Source organism: Mesoplodon mirus (assembly GCF_964341445.2).
Source record: "Mesoplodon mirus genome assembly, chromosome: 18".
Classification (NCBI taxonomy): domain Eukaryota; kingdom Metazoa; phylum Chordata; class Mammalia; order Artiodactyla; family Ziphiidae; genus Mesoplodon; species Mesoplodon mirus.
In genome coordinates, this window is record NC_138994.1 from 51,462,656 (window position 1) to 51,481,886 (window position 19,231).

A 19,231-nucleotide genomic window follows, 5' to 3' on the forward strand; every position below is an offset into this window, starting at 1 on the left:
AATGGGATTAGTGTCCTTATAGGAAGAGATACTGGAGGACTTGCCTTTCTCTCCTCTGTGTAAGGACACAGTGAGATGGCCGTCTGCAAGCCAGGAAGAGAGCCCTCACTGGGAACTAAATGTGCTGGCACCCTGATCTGGAACTTCCAGCCTCCAGAACTGTCAGAAATAAACTCCTATTAAGCCCCTTGTGTATGTTATTTTGTTATGGCAGCCTGAGTTAAGACAGAGGGAGACATTGCCTGGGAGGTTGTAGTAGATTAAACATGGTGCCAAATTATTTTCCTCTTTTCCCATCAAGAGGTGGAGTCTATTTTCCCCACCTCTTGAAGCTGGTCTAGGCTTGTGACTTGCTTTGACACATAAAATGTGGCAGAAGTAACATGTGAAAACTTCTGACCAGTCTGGAACACTGCTGCCATCATGAGAGAGCCTAATCCAGTGTATGAAGGACAGAAGGCCACACGGAGAAGAACCAAGACACCCCAGCCAACAGCCAGCACTGGCTGCAGAGGAGTGAGGCTTCTTGGACCCTGACCTCAGTCAAACTGTCAGATGACTATGGTCCATGAATGACACCAGGAGACACCAGCAAAAGAATCACCCTGATGAGCCCAGCCCAAGCTGCAGATGAGCAAATAAATGATTGTTTTTTTAAGGCATTTAAGCCTCCACACCTCTGGTAGGACATCCAACCTCTACACACTTCTAGAAAAAGGAAACAGTTGGATAGGTTGGTAATTAACTGAATAAAGTAGGAAAGTTAAATTCAGGAACTTAAAATATATATAGGCTCATTCATCAAATATGAACAACATGCTGCAAAAAAGGGACAACTGGAGAATAAGAAAAGGACCCTAGAAATTAAAAATATAATGCAGAAATATAAAAATGTAAAATAAAGACTGGAAGATAAAAATGAGAAAATTTGGAATGTGGAGCACAAAGATGAAGAAACAGAAAAAAGTGGAAGAAATGATGAAGACAAAAATGCTCAACTTGAGGGATCAAATTCCTAATAATAGGCTCCTCAGAAAGAGAGCAATAGAAAAACATTTCCAGGAGCTGAAAGAGGACATAAGACTTCAGATTAAAAGGTTTTTAATTGAATTTAAGGCAGAAAAAAAGGAAAGTAAAATACATACTCATAAAATCACTTAGTTATAAATATAAAAAGATCCTAGAAGCTTCAAGAAAAATAGGTCTCTTACAAGGAAACCAGAATTAGAACAGCATCAGACTTATCATCGGCACACTGGATACTAAAAGACTTTGCATCTAGAATTCTACCAAACTGTCAATCAAACAAGAGAATAGAGACATTTTTAGACTTGCAAGGACTCCAATTTTCCTATACATGGTCTCTTTTTAAGAAGTTACTTCAGAATGAGCTCCAACAAAACAGAGGTGAAAAACAAGAAAGAGGAAGACAAGATCCTAGAAACAGTGTCTCCAACTCAGGAGGTGAGTCAAAGGGAAATGCCATGAAGACGGCTTTCAGTAAGTAGTGCAGGATAGAGCCAGAAAAGGGTCTGCAGGGGTTTCTGACAGGAAAAGAGAAGGCTCCACGCAATAGAAGGTAAAATCCAGGAGCTGCATAAAAGGACATAGAGTTTCATTATTTTTTTGTCAATGAGAACAAAGGGCAATAAAAAACTCCAAGGGAAAACTAAAATCATACCAGAAAGTCACGGTCCAAATATTAGGGAACTTAAACTGTGATGTGGCTTAAGATATAAAGAGTTAAAAAGAAGTCCATTTGATCATGATACTAGGAATGTTTTCCTTTGGATGGTCCAGGGGTCGAGGTGTCACAAATTACCAAAATGTGATCTTCACATATCATTTGACCCTGAGGTGTTTAATGTTTACAAAATGATAAAAAACTTAAATCTCTAATAATTATTGAGCACTTTGTATGTGTCAGGCACCATTCCAAGAATTTTGTATATAACTTATTTAACTCTCACGAAAATCCGATGAGGTGGGTAGTATTAACAGCTCTATTTTACAGATGAGGAAATCAGGCACAGAGGGAACACGTGACACAAACAGGGAAGAACAAAATAAAAACGGGACCCCAGGCTGTATAGCTCCAGAACCTGCCCTTTTCACCCTCTTACAAAATCATATACAGGTTTGTGAAATTAAATGCTATTTATTGATTTTCAGCTCTTCATTATTTATTATTTTCAGCTCAGAATTAATTAACCTAGAGACAAAGTGTTGTTTTCTTAGATTCTGTATTTGTCTATTTGGCATCCATTAATCACAGGGCCAAACCAATGGCCAACGCTGTTTACATCTCCCCTGTGATGCAGCTTTTGCAGGCATGTGAAAGGCATATTACAAACCCTCCAACCGATCCTGAGTCCACACTCTAACCACCCCCTTTACCTAACTCTCGCTCACCAAGCCAATATTCCCCCTACCCTAACTCAACCCAGGGCCAGATACCAGGCAACCAGGGCCAGCCTCTATGCCCCAGCGGCCGCTGAAACTATTCAACCTAGCCCACCCTAAGATACGTACCCTGCCCTGCTCTGCCTTTCCTGTAGAAACCCCATTAAAGGCTGTGGCGCACGCTTTCCCTTCACTCCTTTCTGCCTCTGGTGCTTCCCCATGTGGCCCTGAGTGGCGTGGAATGCCCCCTTCTTTTGGGAACTGTAAGCAATAAATTCTTCTTTCAATGGCATTAGCCTCTTCCCGTCATCACTCAGTCACCTTTGTAAACTAAGATTGAGGCGTAAGTCACAAAGCATGGAAGAATTAACAACAGCAACAGAACAATCTAAACGTACAATCCTGGCAATCTGTTAGTAAGGGTGTCATCTAGAAAAGGAGGGAGGTGAGAGTAGGGGAGGGAAGAATGGAGGCATTCGCACCCACAACTCATGCAGAAGGAGTGGAGGTGTGAATGTTAAAGCTGATGGAAGAAGAAAGAGGCAAATAGTATAGAAAGTTACAACTGTAATCAAAGAGTTAAAAAATGGTAAAGTATCAAAAATTAGGAGGAGAGAGGGGAAGCGGAGGAGTCCAAGCTAGCCAGCTCCTCATCTTTCACAGCATGGAATCGAGTCGATAGGGAGTACCTGAAGTTGATAAATCAAGAAAGTCAGGGCACTGTTGGGTCATATGGTAGCTCTATATGACCCAGCAATCCCGCTATTGGGCATATACCCTGAGAAAACCATAATTCAAAAAGAGCCATGTACCCCAATGTTCACTGCAGCACTATTTACAATAGCCAGGACACGGAAGCAACCTAAATGTCCGTCGACAGATGAATGGATGAAGAAGATGTGGCACATATATACAATGGAATATTACTCAGCCATAAAAAGAAACAAAATTGAGTTATTTGTCATGAGGTGGATGGACCTAAGAGTCTGTCACACAGAGTGAAGTAAGAAAGAGAAAAACAAATACCGTATTCTAACGCATATATATGGAATCTAAAAAAAAAAATGGTACTGATGAACCTAGTTGCAGGGCAGGAATTAAGACGTAGACATAGAGAATGGACTTGAGGACACAGGGTGGGAGGGGGAAGCTGGGGCGAAGTGAGAGTAGTACTGACATATATACACTACCGAATGTAAAATATGTGGCTAGTGGGAAGCAGCAACATAGCACATCGAGATCAGCTCGGTGCTTTGTGACCACCTAGAGGGGTGGGATAGGGAGGGTGGGAGGGAGACGCAAGAGGGAGGAGATATGGGGACATACGTATGCACATGGCTGATTCACTTTGTTGTACAACAGAAACTAACGCAGTATTGTGAAGCAATTATACTCCAATAAAGATCTATTAAAAAAATAAAAGTCAGGGCAGGAGTCAGCATGTGAACTAAAGCAAGCAGTCCATACGTGATGGGCTGGGTGAGGGAGGGGTCGGACAGGCTACCGCCATCCTCCAGCATAAGCTCTTCAGAACAATTGGAATTTTTCTTAAAAGCACATGCATGTATTACTTTGATTTAAATTGAAGTATAACAGATTGGTAACTGGAGGTCAATGTTATTAAATCCCTGGGCTGCTTGGCAGGTTGACACATGGTGTTGGAACGGTCTGGGGCTGGTATGTGGAATCTGGATGTGCTGGTAGGGAAGGAAAAGAAAGAAGTAATTAAATTTTTTGTAGTGGAGCAAGATAGGAAAGGCTTAGTCAGGTGGTGGTTAGTTTGAAAACACCAGCACGAGTTCACAACACTGACATTTCTGCCCCTGCAGAAAGATAAGCTCCCCCTCTAATGTCACTGCCCACCCCTAACCTCCAGGAGTCAGAATTTCGACAATGGGAAAACCCTGGACAACTTTTCAAAGGGAACCAGGGCTTCTCAGCATAAAGGCAGGCAGAGCTGGATCCCTTTGAAAAGAGAAAGGGCCCAGGGCATCATGCTGTTAGTTGGAAGAGACGCTTCTCTCAAGACTGCTGGGCAGTACTCAGTGACCAGGTTTCCGTGGTGACAAGCTGAGTATGAAAAGCCATGGTTACTGCTGAGGGCAACAAGCTGATACTGAGCAAGGCCAGTCAACACAAGATGTGCTAATATAACGTGCACATGTATTTTCAGCATTACTTTTTGCCAGAAATGCTATCTGTCCAGTCCAACCAGATTAGGACCATACGACTTTACAGCTGGATTATCTGCTACCCTATTTAAGCAGGATGGAGATGCGGCATTTATACGACGTGTGTGACTGTGGCACGGATGTGACTGTGCAGGTTTGTTTAGGGTGAGGAGCGAGCGGGGCAGAAGCGGGTCACAAGCCTGTGTCACACGTGTGTAACCAGAGGCAGCCTGTGGAGACGGAATCACCTGCCGTCCTATGTGCCTAGGATGGCGCCTCCACCTGCCTCTGTAATCAGAAAAGGGCTGTGATCCTCATCCCCCAAAGGTGCGTGGATCCTATCAGAAAAAACTGAAAACAGAGGTGCATCCAGTCTTCCTGAAAAATTGCTCAGTTGACAAACAGATGAATTAAAATAAAAAGCTCCAGAATGGGGGGACTCAGTGGTACCAGAAAACTCACCAGGATCGGTGAAATAAATGAAAGGTAGAATTCAGTCTAGATAACTAATGTAAATATAACTGAAAAATAATAAAAATGTGAAAGAAATGATGCTTAAAAATAGGTAACAATAATAATCTGTCCCCAGATTTCAGACTGTCTCAACAAAAAGCAAGAAGTGGCTGGAAAGAAAAAAAGCATTGGGTTCCTCATTTTTCAGGGCAAGTGGAGTTAATAGGCACTGTTTCTACTGTAATGTAAGCAATTAGACAAATATTGGTTGGAATAATTAAAAAGCTATATATGCGTATATACACCTATCTGTCTGCCTGTCCATCTAAGACAACTAGCAGAATTAAAACTAGAGAGTTTTTCATACTGAAATACTTGATTTTCTGACAGTTTTATTTTTCTTCTTTCTTTCCTTCATCTCTTCCTCTCTCACTTTCTTGTTTTGTTTTAAAATTTTTTCCTTTTTCTTCTTTCGGTAGGAATTAAGTTTAGAGCAGTCGTCTTTCCTCACGGCTTGCTTCCCCTCCCTCAGAAAGGCGAAGCTTACAAACAACTTCTGAAGAGCGAGTCTGCAGATGTTCATTCATTCGAACAGCATTCATTCAGTACCTCCTATGTGTTAAGACTGAGCAATGGAGAGAAAAGATCAAATGTCCGTGCAGGTGGGTGGCCCCAGGACCTAAATCCACAAAGGGCTGGGGTCTGAGACTCTGTTTTTCGCTGCCACGTGAGAGTGTGTTCATGGCCTGCCCTCAGGAGCTATTCTGTCCCGGGAGGGTTTCCCTGTATCCATCCCCCCAGCACCTGCGGTGGAATCCTCAATCTTGCGGTGTAGAGCACAAGTAAGCAATCTAGGGGGAAGCCAGGGCAGCCGGGCAGAGCTCCCCTCCCAGCCCAGGCACCCACCAGCCACCCACCAGGTTCTGGCTCTCCACTAGTCCCTTCTAAAGTGCTAACTAAGAATCGGGGTGTTAGGGGAAAGCTAAATGAGACCCCTCCCAGGAATATTTGCATATTTGTAATTTAAAGGATAACACTTTAAAACACATCAGGCAGGGCTTCCCTGGTGGTCCAGTGGTTAAGACTCCATGCTTCCACTGCAGGGGGACGTGGGTTCGATCCCTGGTCGGGGAACTAAGATCCTGCATGCCACAACTAAAGATCCTGCGTGCCGCAACTAGGGCCCAACACAGCCAAAAAAAAAAAAAAAAATCAGGCGTGTGTGTGTGTGTGTGTGGTGCTGGTGAGTCGGTGAGAACATCTCCACCACCCTCCCACCCACCCTAGGCCCCGGCAAAGACAAGAGGGCACGCACCTGCCTCTTCTTCCAATGCCCGGCCCTGCCCGCCCTCCCCCAGGAGCCAGAGCCCTCCCCAGGGCCTGAGCGAATTTCCCCTTCAAGTGTTTTTTTTCTTTTTTTGCCTTTATTTATTTATTTTTTTATACAGCAGGTTCTTCTTAGTTATCTCTCTTTTTTTTTTTTTGCGGTACGTGGGCCTCTCACTGTTGTGGCCTCTCCCGTTGCGGAGCACAGGCTCCGGACGCGCAGGCTCAGCGGCCATGGCTCACGGGCCCAGCCTCTCCGCGGCATGTGGGATCCTCCCGGACCGGGGCACGAACCCGTGTCCCCTGCATCGGCAGGCGGACTCTCAACCACTGCGCCACCAGGGAAGCCCAGGAAGGCTGATTCTTGAAGGCAGTGGTTGCCAGCCTGGTACAAATCAGGAGGAAGCTGGTCTAGTGGCAGTAGCCTTTTAGACAGCCCAGGTTCTGCATGTCCTGCTGTGTCACCTTGGACCTGTCACTTAAGGTCCCAGAGCTTCCATTTGGTGGGAGGAGTGGGGACACAGGGCCCCACATCTGGCCCAGACAAGGACCCCAACAAAGGCTGGTCCTCTTCTTCTTCCTGTTTTCACAGAAGGATTTTCTGGCACAGCAGTAGGACACGTGTCTTGAGTTATTTCCTTAGGAGAGGGGATAGTTGTGTATTTCCAGGGCTGGGCACCACCTAGGAGCTTAATAAATAGCTCCTAAAGGATGGAGTCTCACTCTACTCCCTAGTCCCCATCTGCCAGACAGCTGGCTAGGGGAAGGGGAACAATCGTGCCAGCCAATGTCATTTGGCATCTGGAAAACGTGCAGGAAAAGCTGATTATCCAAATTTTTATTCCAATTAATGCAAGAAAAGGACCACATTCAGATGCTTTCTCCCTAGCTTTTCGCCTGCCTCCCCAGGGCCATGTAGAAGAGGGTATCATCGCAGGGAAGGCCAGGTTGTGCAGGCGCAACAGGGAGGGAGAGGGGGGTAAGCAGGCTGTGGTGTCAGGATGGTGTCACACCAACTGATCACAGGGTCGGTGAAGCTGGTCCACACCTTGTTATTCTCAAGCCTGGTCATGGGGACCACAGGGTTCCCGACCCTGTGGACCGCTGAGCACACCTGGGTGGCTAAGTAAGTGGCAGCCGGGAAGCTGGTGGTGCAACAGCCAAATGCTCGGACCTGTGGGCCCTGTTCCTGTGGGCCGAGGGCTTAGTGTTGGAGCACATCGACTCCCCTCCCTACTCTCCGTGGCTAAAGAGCCTCCGGGGACCAACCCCTCCCCCCACCTGCCTCAGGGGAACCCAGGACCCCGTCACGTGGAAGGAGGGGAGCCTCACTGGCTCCGTGCTGTCCTGTGAACACAGGGCCCTGGGTGTGGCCCCATCCTGGGCTGCTCCTTCCCCAGAGAGCCACTGGCCTCCCCGCTATACCTCCTTCAAGTCTTTGCTCACATCTCACCTCCTCAAAGAGGCCTACCCTGCCAGTCTCCACCCACACCCTTTTTTTAAACTGTGGTAAAATATACATAACATAAAATTTACCTTTCTAACCATTTTTAGGTGTACAGTCCAGGGGCATCAAGTGCATCCACACTGCCGTGCTCCTGTCCCCATCATCCGTCTCCAGACCTTTTTCATCTTCCCATACTGAAACTCTGTGCCCATTAAACAATAATCTCTCATTCTCCCACCCCCAGCCCCTGGCAACCACCCTTCTACTTTCTGTCTCTATGAATCTGACTATTCTTTGGACTTCATATAAATGGAAATCCTAGGGACTTCCCTGGTGGTCCAGTGGGTAAGACTCTGCACTCCCAATGCAGGGGGCCCGGGTTCGATCCCTGGTCAGGGAACTAAATCCCGCATGCTGCAACTAAAACACGCCGCAATGAAGATCACACGTGCCGCAACTAAGACCTGGTGCAGCCAAAACGAATAAATAAACATTAAAAAAAAAAAAAGGAAATCCTACAATATGTGTCCTTTTGTGTCTAGCTCATTACACTTAGCATAATATACTCAGGGTTCATCCATGTTGTAGCACGTGTCAGAATTCCATTCTTTTTAAGGCTGAATAATATGAATAATAACAGGCATAGACCACATTTTGTTTATCCATTCATCCAGTGGTAGACGCTTGGGTTGCTTCCGCCTTTAGGCTGTTGTGAATAATGCTGTAAGGAACACTGTATATACCCGGAAGTAGAACTGCTAGATCATTAATTTTTTTTTTTTTTTTGCGGTACGCGGGCCTCTCACTGTTGTGGCCTCTCCCATTGCGGAGCACAGGCTCCGGACGCGCAGGCTCAGCGGCCATGGCTCACGGGCCCAGCCACTCCGCGGCACGTGGGATCTTCCCGGACTGGGACACAAACCCGTGTCCCCTGCATCGGCAGGCGGACTCCCAACCACTGCGCCATCAGGGAAGCCCTAGATCATTAATTTTTTGAGGAGCTGTCACACCGTGGTCCATAGTGGCTGCGCTACTGTACTTTCCCACCATCAACGCACAAGGGTTCAAATTTCTCCACATCCTCACCGACACTTGCTATTTTCTGCTTTTTAAATATTAGCCATCCGAATGGGTGTGACATGGTGGCTGGTCTACTTTCAGCACGGCTACCTCCCTCCCCACCCTGCACGCCACACTCCTGATCTCTTCGCTCTGTTCTACTCTCCTCTTCCCGTGAACATCTAATATACTGGATAATTTGCTCATTTATTAGTTTGGTTATGTTAGGGGAACCACTGACTGAAACTGCCCACCCTGGCCAGGCAAGATAGTAGCCATTTGCATGAGTTATCTTAACAACAGGAGGTCCTGGTAAGGAACGGGGAACTAACAAGCTACCACCAACCGGAAGAATTCAGGAAAGGTCAAAAGGAGAGAGGAGACGCCAGCCCGTATGTCCTACCAACCTCCCAGAATCCTTCTCGCTGGACTCCATCTTGGCTGAGTGATGCGAGCGCCACCAGGAAAGACCCTGAGTCAGAATGAGTGGCCAGAGACAACCCGGAAACTAACCCCATGACCATAAAACCCGAGTCTGCGAGCCACATGGCAGAGCAGTTCTCCCGGGTTCCCCGACCCTCCTGCTCTCTGCCCGGAGGCCCCTTCCCAATTAAGTCTCTTGCTTTGTCAGCACGTGTGTCTCCTCGGATAATTCATTTCCGAGTGTGAGACCAGAGCCCGCTCTCGGGCCCTGGAAGGGGTCCCCCCTTCCTGCAACGGTTATGTTTATTGTCTGTTCCTTCTCTCCTCCCCTGGTCCCTGCTAAAATGTAAACTCAAGGCAGAGATAGTTGGCTGATTTGTTCATCACTATTTTCCAAGGGCCTAAGACAGTGCCCAGCCCATAGTAAATACTCAATGACTATTACATGAATGAATGAATAAATGAATGAATGCATGAATAGACAGTAGAGTTGTCAGAAGGAGTTTTGGAGGCAGACACACCTGGCTTCAACCCCTGCTCCGTCAATTACTACCTGGTGTCTTTGGGCAAGTGACACGAGGACAAGAGTGAATACCTCACTGGGCTCCAGTGAGGGTGAAGCAAGATACTGACTGGCCTACAGTGGGTGCTGAGTTAATGCCTGCTACTCAGAGCCAGACTGGACTCCCAGCTAGGACACCAGGCTCAGCGGACTGGAGTGCAACGGTGAGAAAGTCAGTTCCCTCTTGGATCAGGCAGCACCTGAGAGAGGAAAGTTCTTTCTCCAGCGCATGGACATGGGCCCAGGTAGGCACCCCAAATAAGGGGCAGGGAGGGGTGGGAGACCACTCTGCCTCCCCACAGGAGGAAGGGGGGCTGCTGGGCCCCAGGACCCTCCTCCTCCTGCTGCTTCCGCCTGTGTGGGAGGCCAGGAGCCTGCGCTGATAGCTGCTCCACTTGGCAAAGCAGGGCACGTGGGTGGTGGCCGACACACTGAGGAAGTGTGACCATCCGGGTCCCCTGGGGCCGCAGTGGCAGCAACCCAGAGCGAGCCAGACACAGACGGCGGGGTGCTCAGGCAGCCGCCCGTGCACCAGCCACCCACTCCTGAGCGCACCCCCGGGCCTCTGGAGGCGACCCTCTGGCAAAGCTGTTTGCAGCAAAAATCCAAACTGCAAGTAACAGCAGGGCCAGAAGAGAACCAGCGTGGGGAAGCAGATGGCAGCTTGCGGTGAGCACGGGCTGCCCTCCTGGGAGCCAAGTGCCACGAGGATGCTGGGCTCGGCTGGCATGGCTGCTTCCCACGGGCTCCAGCTGGGAGCGAGGGAGCCCCTGATTCTCCCAACCTCCTGCAGGCTTGTGCCAAGGTGGACCCTCCCCAGGGGCCCTAACTGGGCTACTGGTTACCCGCCAGCCTGGTGGGGGGGGGGGGTTGAGATGATTTAAAAACCGCCATGTGAAGCCACTTTCCTACTCCACAAATTCCCCTTTCAGTCAATCAAGAAGCAACAAGGAGGGCTTCCCTGGTGGCGCAGAGGTTGAGAGTCCGCCTGCCGATGCAGGGGACACGGGTTCGTGCCCCGGTCCGGGAGGATCCCACATGCCGCGGAGTGGTTGGGCCTGTGAGCCATGGCCGCTGAGCCTGCACGTCTGGAGCCTGTGCTCCGCAATGGGAGAGGCCACAGCAGTGAGAGGCCCGCGTACTGAAAAAAAAAAAAAAAAAAAAGAAGCAACAAGGAGAGAGGGGCCGGAAGCAGGAATACAGACCTAGCATCCATGGGCACCGTGGGACGCCAGCCAGGGCCATCTGTGATAAGACTACAGGAAAATCAAAAGCCCCCGGATGGGAAAAGGTTCTAAAGTGATCTAAACAAGGAACCCGCTTTCCTCTTTTGCAAATGTCTCTTTCAATCAGCAAACCTTTCCCGAACACCTTTTATGTGAAAAGCACTGCAGGAAACACAGTAAGTGTTGGTGCAGCCCGGTCTCCACTGAGCTATCATCAGGCTGCTGAGTGAAACAGGGAAAGCACAGCGGCCGCCGAGCGGAGGAGAATGCTCTAATTGTATTAATCAGCTTCCAATTACTTACAAATTGGCCTCTCCCCTTTCTAGCTCATCCCCCTCAGAGAATGCCTGCATCCTCAAAGAAGCCTTCCTACTCCAAAGGTACATTTTAGAGGCTGAAGGAATGGTTTCTAGAATCCTGGGGAATCTGGATTCCAATTAACTTTCCCCCTGATTACAGTATAACTTTGAATGAGTCACTTTTTTTTTTTTTGAATGAATCGGATTAAAGGCTAAACAATCAATGACGTGAATTTCTGGCTTGCAACATCATGTGTTTAGAAGCCCCTGATGAGGTCCTTCCCAAGCTCGCACTAACACACCCAAGAAAGCTCGTGAATAAAGGGCACGCGAACACCAGCACAGAAGGGATCTGACATTTCACCTACAGTCAGTCTCCCCTCTGAAGACAGGCGAGTGGGATGGATGAAATGGGTGTCACTGGTCCACCCACCCTTGCCTGCCTAGCAGGGATCAGGGTGCAGGATCAGGGCTGTCCCTGGGCAGCCTTCCTGGCGTGGCATGACTACGGGTTTCTGGTGCTGCTCAGGGGCTGTCCTCCCTCCTCTAATTCTGTCTTTATGGATGGGAAATAGACTCCCAGCAAACAACCAGGCAGGAGCAGGAAGGAGCTGGCAACAGTGAACTGCATCTGGGAAGGTGTGTTTTCTTAAGTAAAGCTCAATCGTGGGAGAGTGGGGAGAGGTGGGAGAGCCAAACTAGGGGCTACAGATTTCCAAGTCCTCCCTAGTTCTGATGGCCAGAGGGCCAGGTCCCAGGAGAATCAGGGTACCTCCTCCATGGAGCAGAATCCCAGACAAAGGAAAGGGGCTGTGAGCAGTGCTTGGGCTGCTTCTGGTAAACCCTGGGCCTGCAGCTCTCACAGCATCAGGAGGGGGATAAAGGCACGTGTGCAACCACCAAGACCAAACACAGGAAACCACCAAAGTCAGACCAAAAAAGAAAAAAGGAATCAGTGACATGGAAGAAAAGTTTTAAGATTTTTTGGAATGGAGGGAAAAATGAAAAGAACTTGAAAATGACTTGGTAGAAGATGATAAATACACAAGGCAGAGAATGGAAATGCACTCTTCAAATTACAAATGCTCCCAAGAAGAGACCAGACTAGTTCAGGAACAAAGCAATAAGCAAAAACATAATTGAAAAGCTTTTCTGAATGGAAGATCCAAATATGTTTGTCCTAGACAAAAATCAGTGAAAATGACCTAGGCATATCCAGATGACATTATTAACTTCCAAATATAGGCATAAATAATACTACCAGGTTATTTAAAAGGGAATAAAAGCATACACCTGGCTTCAGACTCCTCCCCCACGTCTCTGTTCTTGCCTTCAAAACTACTTTATGGGGCTTCCCTGGTGGCGCAGTGGTTGAGAGTCGGCCTGCCGATGCAGGGGACACGGGTTCATGTCCCGGTCCGGGAAGATCCCACATGCCGCAGAGCGGCTTGGCCCGTGAGCCACGGCCGCTGAGCCTGCATGTCCGGAGCCTGTGCTCCGCAACAGGAGAGACCACAACCGTGAGAGGCCCGCGTATCGGAAAAACAAACAAACAAACAAACAAAAACTACTTTATGCTGAGCATCAGATCTTGTCAGCCTGCCTTCTCCTGTTCTCAGTTTTGACTTCACGGGCTACATCTGCTTGTTGCCTACACTGCATCCTGGAAACTGTCTCTGGTTCAAAAGTTCCTTCCCTGGGGTTCTGCAGGTGTGCCTGATGTGCTATTTAACCAGTCCACTGAGGGATGTCTCATTCCCTTTTCTTTCTTTCTTTCTTTTTTTTTTTTAGATTTTTTTTTTGATGTGGATCATTTTTAAAGTCTTTTATTGAATTTGTTACAATATTGCTTCTGTTTTATGTTTTGGTTTTTTGGCCATGAGTCATGTGGGATTGAACCTGCACCCCCTGCATTGGAAGGCAAAGTCTTAACCACTGGACTGCTAGGGAAGTCCCTTATTCCCTTTTCTGTGTCTTTAAATCTTGAACTTATATCAGAGTTTATTAATTTGCCGACAAGGAAACCAGGAAAGTGACCAAAGAACGTGCCCATCCACAGAGGGAATAGAAATGAGGTGGGACAGGGAGCTGGGAGGCCGAACACTTATATAAGCAGCTGGTTTAATTAGGTAAAGACTGTAGTTTCATGTGGTCACAAAAAACATCATATTCATGGCAGTCAGTACAGTGGATATCAGGGGCCAGGGACTCCAAGCTGTTGGGAGTGCCAACCAGGGATCAAAAATAAAAAACAGGGCTTCCCTGGTGGCGCAGTGGTTGAGAGCCCGCCTGCCGATGAGGGGGACACGGGTTCGTGCCCCGGTCTGGGAGGATTCCGCATGCCGCGGAGCGGCTGGGCCCGTGAGCCATGGCCGTTGAGCCTGCGCATCCAGAGCCTGTGCTCCGCAACGGGAGAGGCCACAACAGCGCGAGGCCCACGTACCGCAAAAAAAAAATAAAAAATAAAAAAATAAAAAACAATGCATAAGAAGCAAATGATAAGAAAACATCTGTCTCTGTTAATGGGAATGACAAGGTTTACTGGTCTAAAAAATTACTGAAGTATCATTTGATTGAGTTTGTGAATTCCTTAATAACATTTTTCATTTTTAGAAATGAAAATGGTTCATTTGCTTCTTTTTCAAAATTGCTCATTCTTTTTTCAAATGTCCTGTTTGTTCAGTTTGGCTTTTATTGCCTCTCTTATCTCTTTTACTTAATTTAAAAACTTATTTGGACTTTCCTGGCAGTCCAGTGGTTAGGACTCCGTGCTTCCGCTGCAGGGGGCACGGGCTCGATCCCTGGTCGGGGAGCTAAGATCCCACATGCCGTGCAGTGAGGCCAAAAAAAAAAAAACTTATTTATATTTCTTTCACAGTTTCACTATTATCTCTAGTTCCCTGGGCACTGATTCTGCCTACTCTCCCTCATGGTGGTTCTTTTCACGTGTGGTCGGTTAGACAACAGAAGCCAAACTCACAGAATTTTGAGTGGGAAAGATTATGATCAATTGCATTATCAGTCAAGTCACTGTGTTTTTTGTATAAAGGCAACAGCTATTACCAGATAGCAAAAGACTCAGAAAATACACTGTCCACATGTCATTATTTAAGATCACATAGCCAGCTAATTATAAGTCAAAAGCAATAACTCAAGGGTCTATAGGTAAAGAGGGACTATAAACACTGATGTTTAGTTTTCCCTTCTAAGTATCCATTCTGAGGACATAATCTCAAATGTAGGCAAAGAGCTATGTACACAGATATATAAAGCAATTAGCAATGAGAAGGAAAAAAAGGAAATAACTCAGATGGCTTAAATTAGCAGAATACCCATATGACAGAATGTTTACAAAGAGTTACTGATTACACTGAGAACTGCTTACGATAAAATGTTAATTTTAAAACAGAGGTTCAGGGCCTCCCTGGTGGCGCAGTGGTTGAGAGTCCGCCTGCCGATGCAGGGGATACGGGTTCGTGCCCCGGTCTGGGAGGATCCCATATGCCGCGGAGCGGCTGGGCCCGTGAGCCACGGCCGCTGGGCCTGCGCATCCGGAGCCTGTGCTCCGCAACGGGAGAGGCCACAACAGTGAGAGGCCCGCATACCGCAAAAAGAAAAAAAAAAAAAAACAGAGGTTCAACAATATAAAGAAAAAAGACACAGAAAAAAGAGAGAAAGTAATTATGCCACAATGTTAACAGTGATTGTCTCTGGATGATAAGATCATGCATTTTGGGAGAGTGTATATTTCTTTATGCTTTCTATACATTGTGAATGTCAATGATCCATACTAATTTTATAATCAGAAGAGAGTAAAATGTATAAAATATTTTTTAAAAAATGAAAACTTCTAAGGGTAACAACAGTCAAGAATTTAAATATCTGGGGTAATATTAAATAAGAAAGATGAAATATCATGGTACTAACTCTGACATTATAGTCTATAATTTATACTCAACACAGTAGCCAGAGTATCCTTTAAAAACTGGGGGAGGATTCAGGTCACGCTTCTCCTCTACTTCAGACCTTCGGGGGCTCCCCATTTCACTCAGAGTAAAAGCCAAAGTCCTTCCAAGGATCTACAAGGACCAACATGATCTGACCCCCTGCCACGTCTCTGACCTCCTCTCCTGAACTTGACTTTGCTCCAGTCACACTGTTCTCCTTGCTGTTCCTCAAACCTACGAAGGACACACCTGCCTCAGGGCCTTTGCGCTTGCAGTACCCTTTACTTGGAATGCTTTCTGTCCACACAGCCATATAGTGTGCTCCACACCTCAGCTCAAATGACATTTTATCAGTGAGCCCCTTCCTGACCCCTGTATAAAATAGCAGCTACCCCTATGTTCCCATCACCCCGTCCCCTTTACCAAGTACTTTTTCACCATCTGTGACATGGCAGAACTTACTTTATTGCATTTGTGGTCTCCCTCTCCCATGAGAAGAGTTCTTTTGCCTGGTGCATAGAAGATGCCCAATAAATAAGCACTGAATGCCTGAACAAATAAATGCGTGAGATTGTAAGCTCCTCAAAGGCAGAGGGGCTGAAGCTGACACCACTGCATCACTGAAGTGCACAAAACAGGCAGCAATGCCAACCTGATGGTCCCAGGGACATGTAACCAACATTCGACTCACTCCAGAAAAAAATACTTATAATCACAGCCAAAGATGACAGCAGAGAAGAGTCAAATGGAAAAGGAAGATAAGCGTGTTTGGGCACAGAAATATGAGAGTTTCCACCAGAAAAGGCAAGATCTTCCATCAGGACATGGTTTTTGCTGCACGACTGAACTCCACATTTTTATCACAGACTCAGAACCAGCTCTATGTGGCACTTAAAATGACATTTCAAATGCTCTTTCCATTTAGCTATCTCTTTGTTGCGATTAGATATTTTTCTACGGGAAAGAAAAGGCAGTAGGAAACCAATTTCCCTGGCACTCTCCCACCCCAAAAGCAGGCAGGAAAATGCAGCGCTTGGGTATGGTATCCACAGGCACCCAGACAGACACACATACTTTTAGGGCCCGTCCACACCTCCTAAACGCCCACAGTCTGCCTGGTCCTGCAGAGAGGGAATACAGCATCCTTGATCTTGCTCAGTTTTATCAGCCTCTAGAAATTCAAGGACAAACTGATAGCACAGTGCACTGCCTCGTATTCTTTACTCTAGGAAAGATAAGAAAATTCATCCTAAGCTATTTCAGACTTTTCTGGGCATCGGAGCGCTCGGAGATTAGGACGGGCTGCTGGTGGACGCTGCCTGTGGTAGCTCAGGACTATTAATGAGCGCGACGGTAACTCATGGTAGGGCTGGACGGGGGCAGCTGACTCCCACCCAAGCCCTCCACTAAATTATTACATTTGCTACATTTGTCTTTCCTCTCATCCCCCTCCTTTTCCTTGACAATTCCTTCATCTCTGTCCTCCCCACAGCTTGGCCGTGTCTTGTCATCCTGCTCAGGAATCTCCTACAAGATAGTATTTTAGGGAATTTTCCTCTCTCATGGATGCCTGCATCTTAAAAGGGACCCCTTGAAGCCCAGAAGGACCCCAAGTTCAGAGGGGGATTTCCAGCTGGGTCAGAGAGGTAGGCTTCTAATATTGATGGAGTGCCTATTCTAGGTTGGACACTTTGTCTACTGTAAGGATGTTGCTGAATTTTCACAGTATCTCCATGAAATACGTATTATCGTCTCCATTTCAGGAGGAGAAATCAGGGACCTCTGGGCAAGACAGACTAGAGTGTTAGTTCATGCTCGGAGGCCCTGCCTACTAACTTCCCTGTTCCAAAGACACGGCAGTGATCCATGAAAAGATTCCAGCAAGGAAGCTCAACTGTGCTCAGAAGTAAAATATATATCTTGATGGATCAGAAGGTCCAAATATTTACTATTTTGAGGGGCTGAAGGCACAGCCTGCTGACTCAGAACCCAGAAGCAGTTGGACGGAGTTGGAAGATTGGTTTTCCAAGGGTACAGGGACTAAAAGTCTCCCATGGGGGGTGGGGGACCAGTCCCTGAAATGGGGGCTGGTGAAAAAGCACTTTCCATCTGAGGGAGGAAGCTGAGAAAAGCAGAGGTACCACCTCCCCACCCTCCTGAGACTAAAGCTTATCTGTGAATGTGAATAGTGAGAGAAGCTGGAAGAAGCACACACGTAGCCAGGGCCTGGCCAGACTGCCTATGGCTTTGACGATTGGCTCCAGGAATAATCCCGTTATTGCTGTGAACATGCAGCTCATCACTAACCCAAGACAGCTGGCCCTGCACCGGGGGACCCAGGACCTGGGTGGAGGCAACTTGAAATCACTCGGCAAAGGAGAGCTGGGTGGAGGTGGTGAGCAAGGAGAGAAAGAGAGAGAGACGGACTCCCACGCAAGATGAGCAGACAAACCCCAATTCCAAAAACACCCGAGGAAAGCTGTTGCTGAGAGAGACAACCAACAAAGAGTCTCAAAGATTTAGCGAGCTGGAAAGCAGTACTGAAGAATTTACCCAGAAAGTAGCTCAGAAAGGTAAAGAAGAAAAATGAGAAAGCACAGTTGGGAGCTGTGGAGAATGGATGGAGAGGCTCAGAACTGTATCCCACAGGGTTTCCAGGAGAGGAGACTTGGAAGGGCAGGGCAGCAATATTCAAGGATATCATGGCTGAGGATTTTCCCTAACTAAAGACATTTTATGGATCCTCAGATGAAAGGCGCATATTAATCACCAAGCAGACAAGTAAAAAAAAATAAATCCACATCTAGAAAACCTGGGGCATCTTCCCTCTACCCGACTCCTTCTCTTCCTGAGATCCCTGGCCCACGACCTTCCCCAGGAGCTGCCTGACAAGGTCCTCCACTGTTTTAGCCCCACTCCTGACCCTGGCACAGTGAGGAAAGCCCTGGGTTTGGGGTTGGGAGACGTAGGTTCGAGCCCCCCATCTGATACTGCCTCAGAGTCCTTGCTGAGCCTTGATTTCTTCCCTTCAAATGGGATCAGAAGTAGAATGATAGAAATTTAGAAACAGAAGGGACTTTGGGGGCGGTGTCATCACAGCAGACCACGGCTAGACCACGGCTAGACCACGGTCAGACCCACTAACTAGCTCGGTGCCCACAAGATACTAAACCTCCTGCGTCTCCATTTCCCCATCATTAAAAGGGGATGATAACCGCACTGGCCTGTGGGGGTGCATAAGGTTGAAATGAATTCATTCGTGTAAAGAACTTAGCACGGTGCTGCGCGCAGAGTGAACCTTCAACCCGGGGCAGCCATTTCTGTTATGATAATAATAGATGCCCATGAAATGCCACCTGCGACCTATACTCAGTGCAGGGGGCTCCCCACTGAAACCATGGACCCCAGGCAGAGCAGAACCAGGGCCCACTGCCCCCCCTGCACTGGGGAACGGGCAAGCAAGCCGGCTGCCCTCCCCACCCTCGTCCCGGGCTGCCCCTGGTAGGCCCTCCTTGGCCTTCTGAGAAGCCCCTCTCCGTGACCAACCATGAACTTCCCTGAATTCGTGCATGCCTTGGCCCCGCCCAGGCCCCGCCCCGGCCCCCCCCAGACCCCGCTGCCCCGGGTACCCTACCTCTCTCTGCTCACTGCAGATCTTACACAGCCACAGGGGCCGCTTCTGGCCGGGGGAGGCCTCGATCCCGCATTTGGTGCAGACTTTCTACAAGAGAGAGGACACGGGAACGTAAACACTCAGTCCCTTCCTCCTCAGCTGAGGGGCTGGGAAAACTATAACCAAGGAGCCCTTTGGCACCTTCTGAGGGGATGGCTTTTGCTTCAGGCCCCAAGGGGAGATAACCCAAAGGATACAGATCATCTAAAACCCGTAGCTGGCTTTGGGGCACAATAGGTGTG

The 19,231-nt window shown here is 47.8% G+C and overlaps 1 protein-coding gene across 5 annotated transcripts in view; it reads right to left on the minus strand.

The window, feature by feature from the left end:
* Positions 1-19,231, minus strand: part of RPH3AL (rabphilin 3A like (without C2 domains)) — a 156,477-nt gene that overhangs the window by 32,738 nt on the left and 104,508 nt on the right. For 4 of the 5 annotated variants that reach the window (XM_082603702.1, XM_082603699.1, XM_082603698.1 and 1 more), the window contains exon 5: positions 18,951-19,037. The exons of the other annotated variant lie outside the window; for it this stretch is intronic. In XM_082603702.1, coding sequence (XP_082459828.1) covers positions 18,951-19,037 — 87 coding nt within the window. The remainder of the gene's footprint in view (positions 1-18,950; positions 19,038-19,231) is intronic. 5 annotated transcript variants of the gene reach the window in all.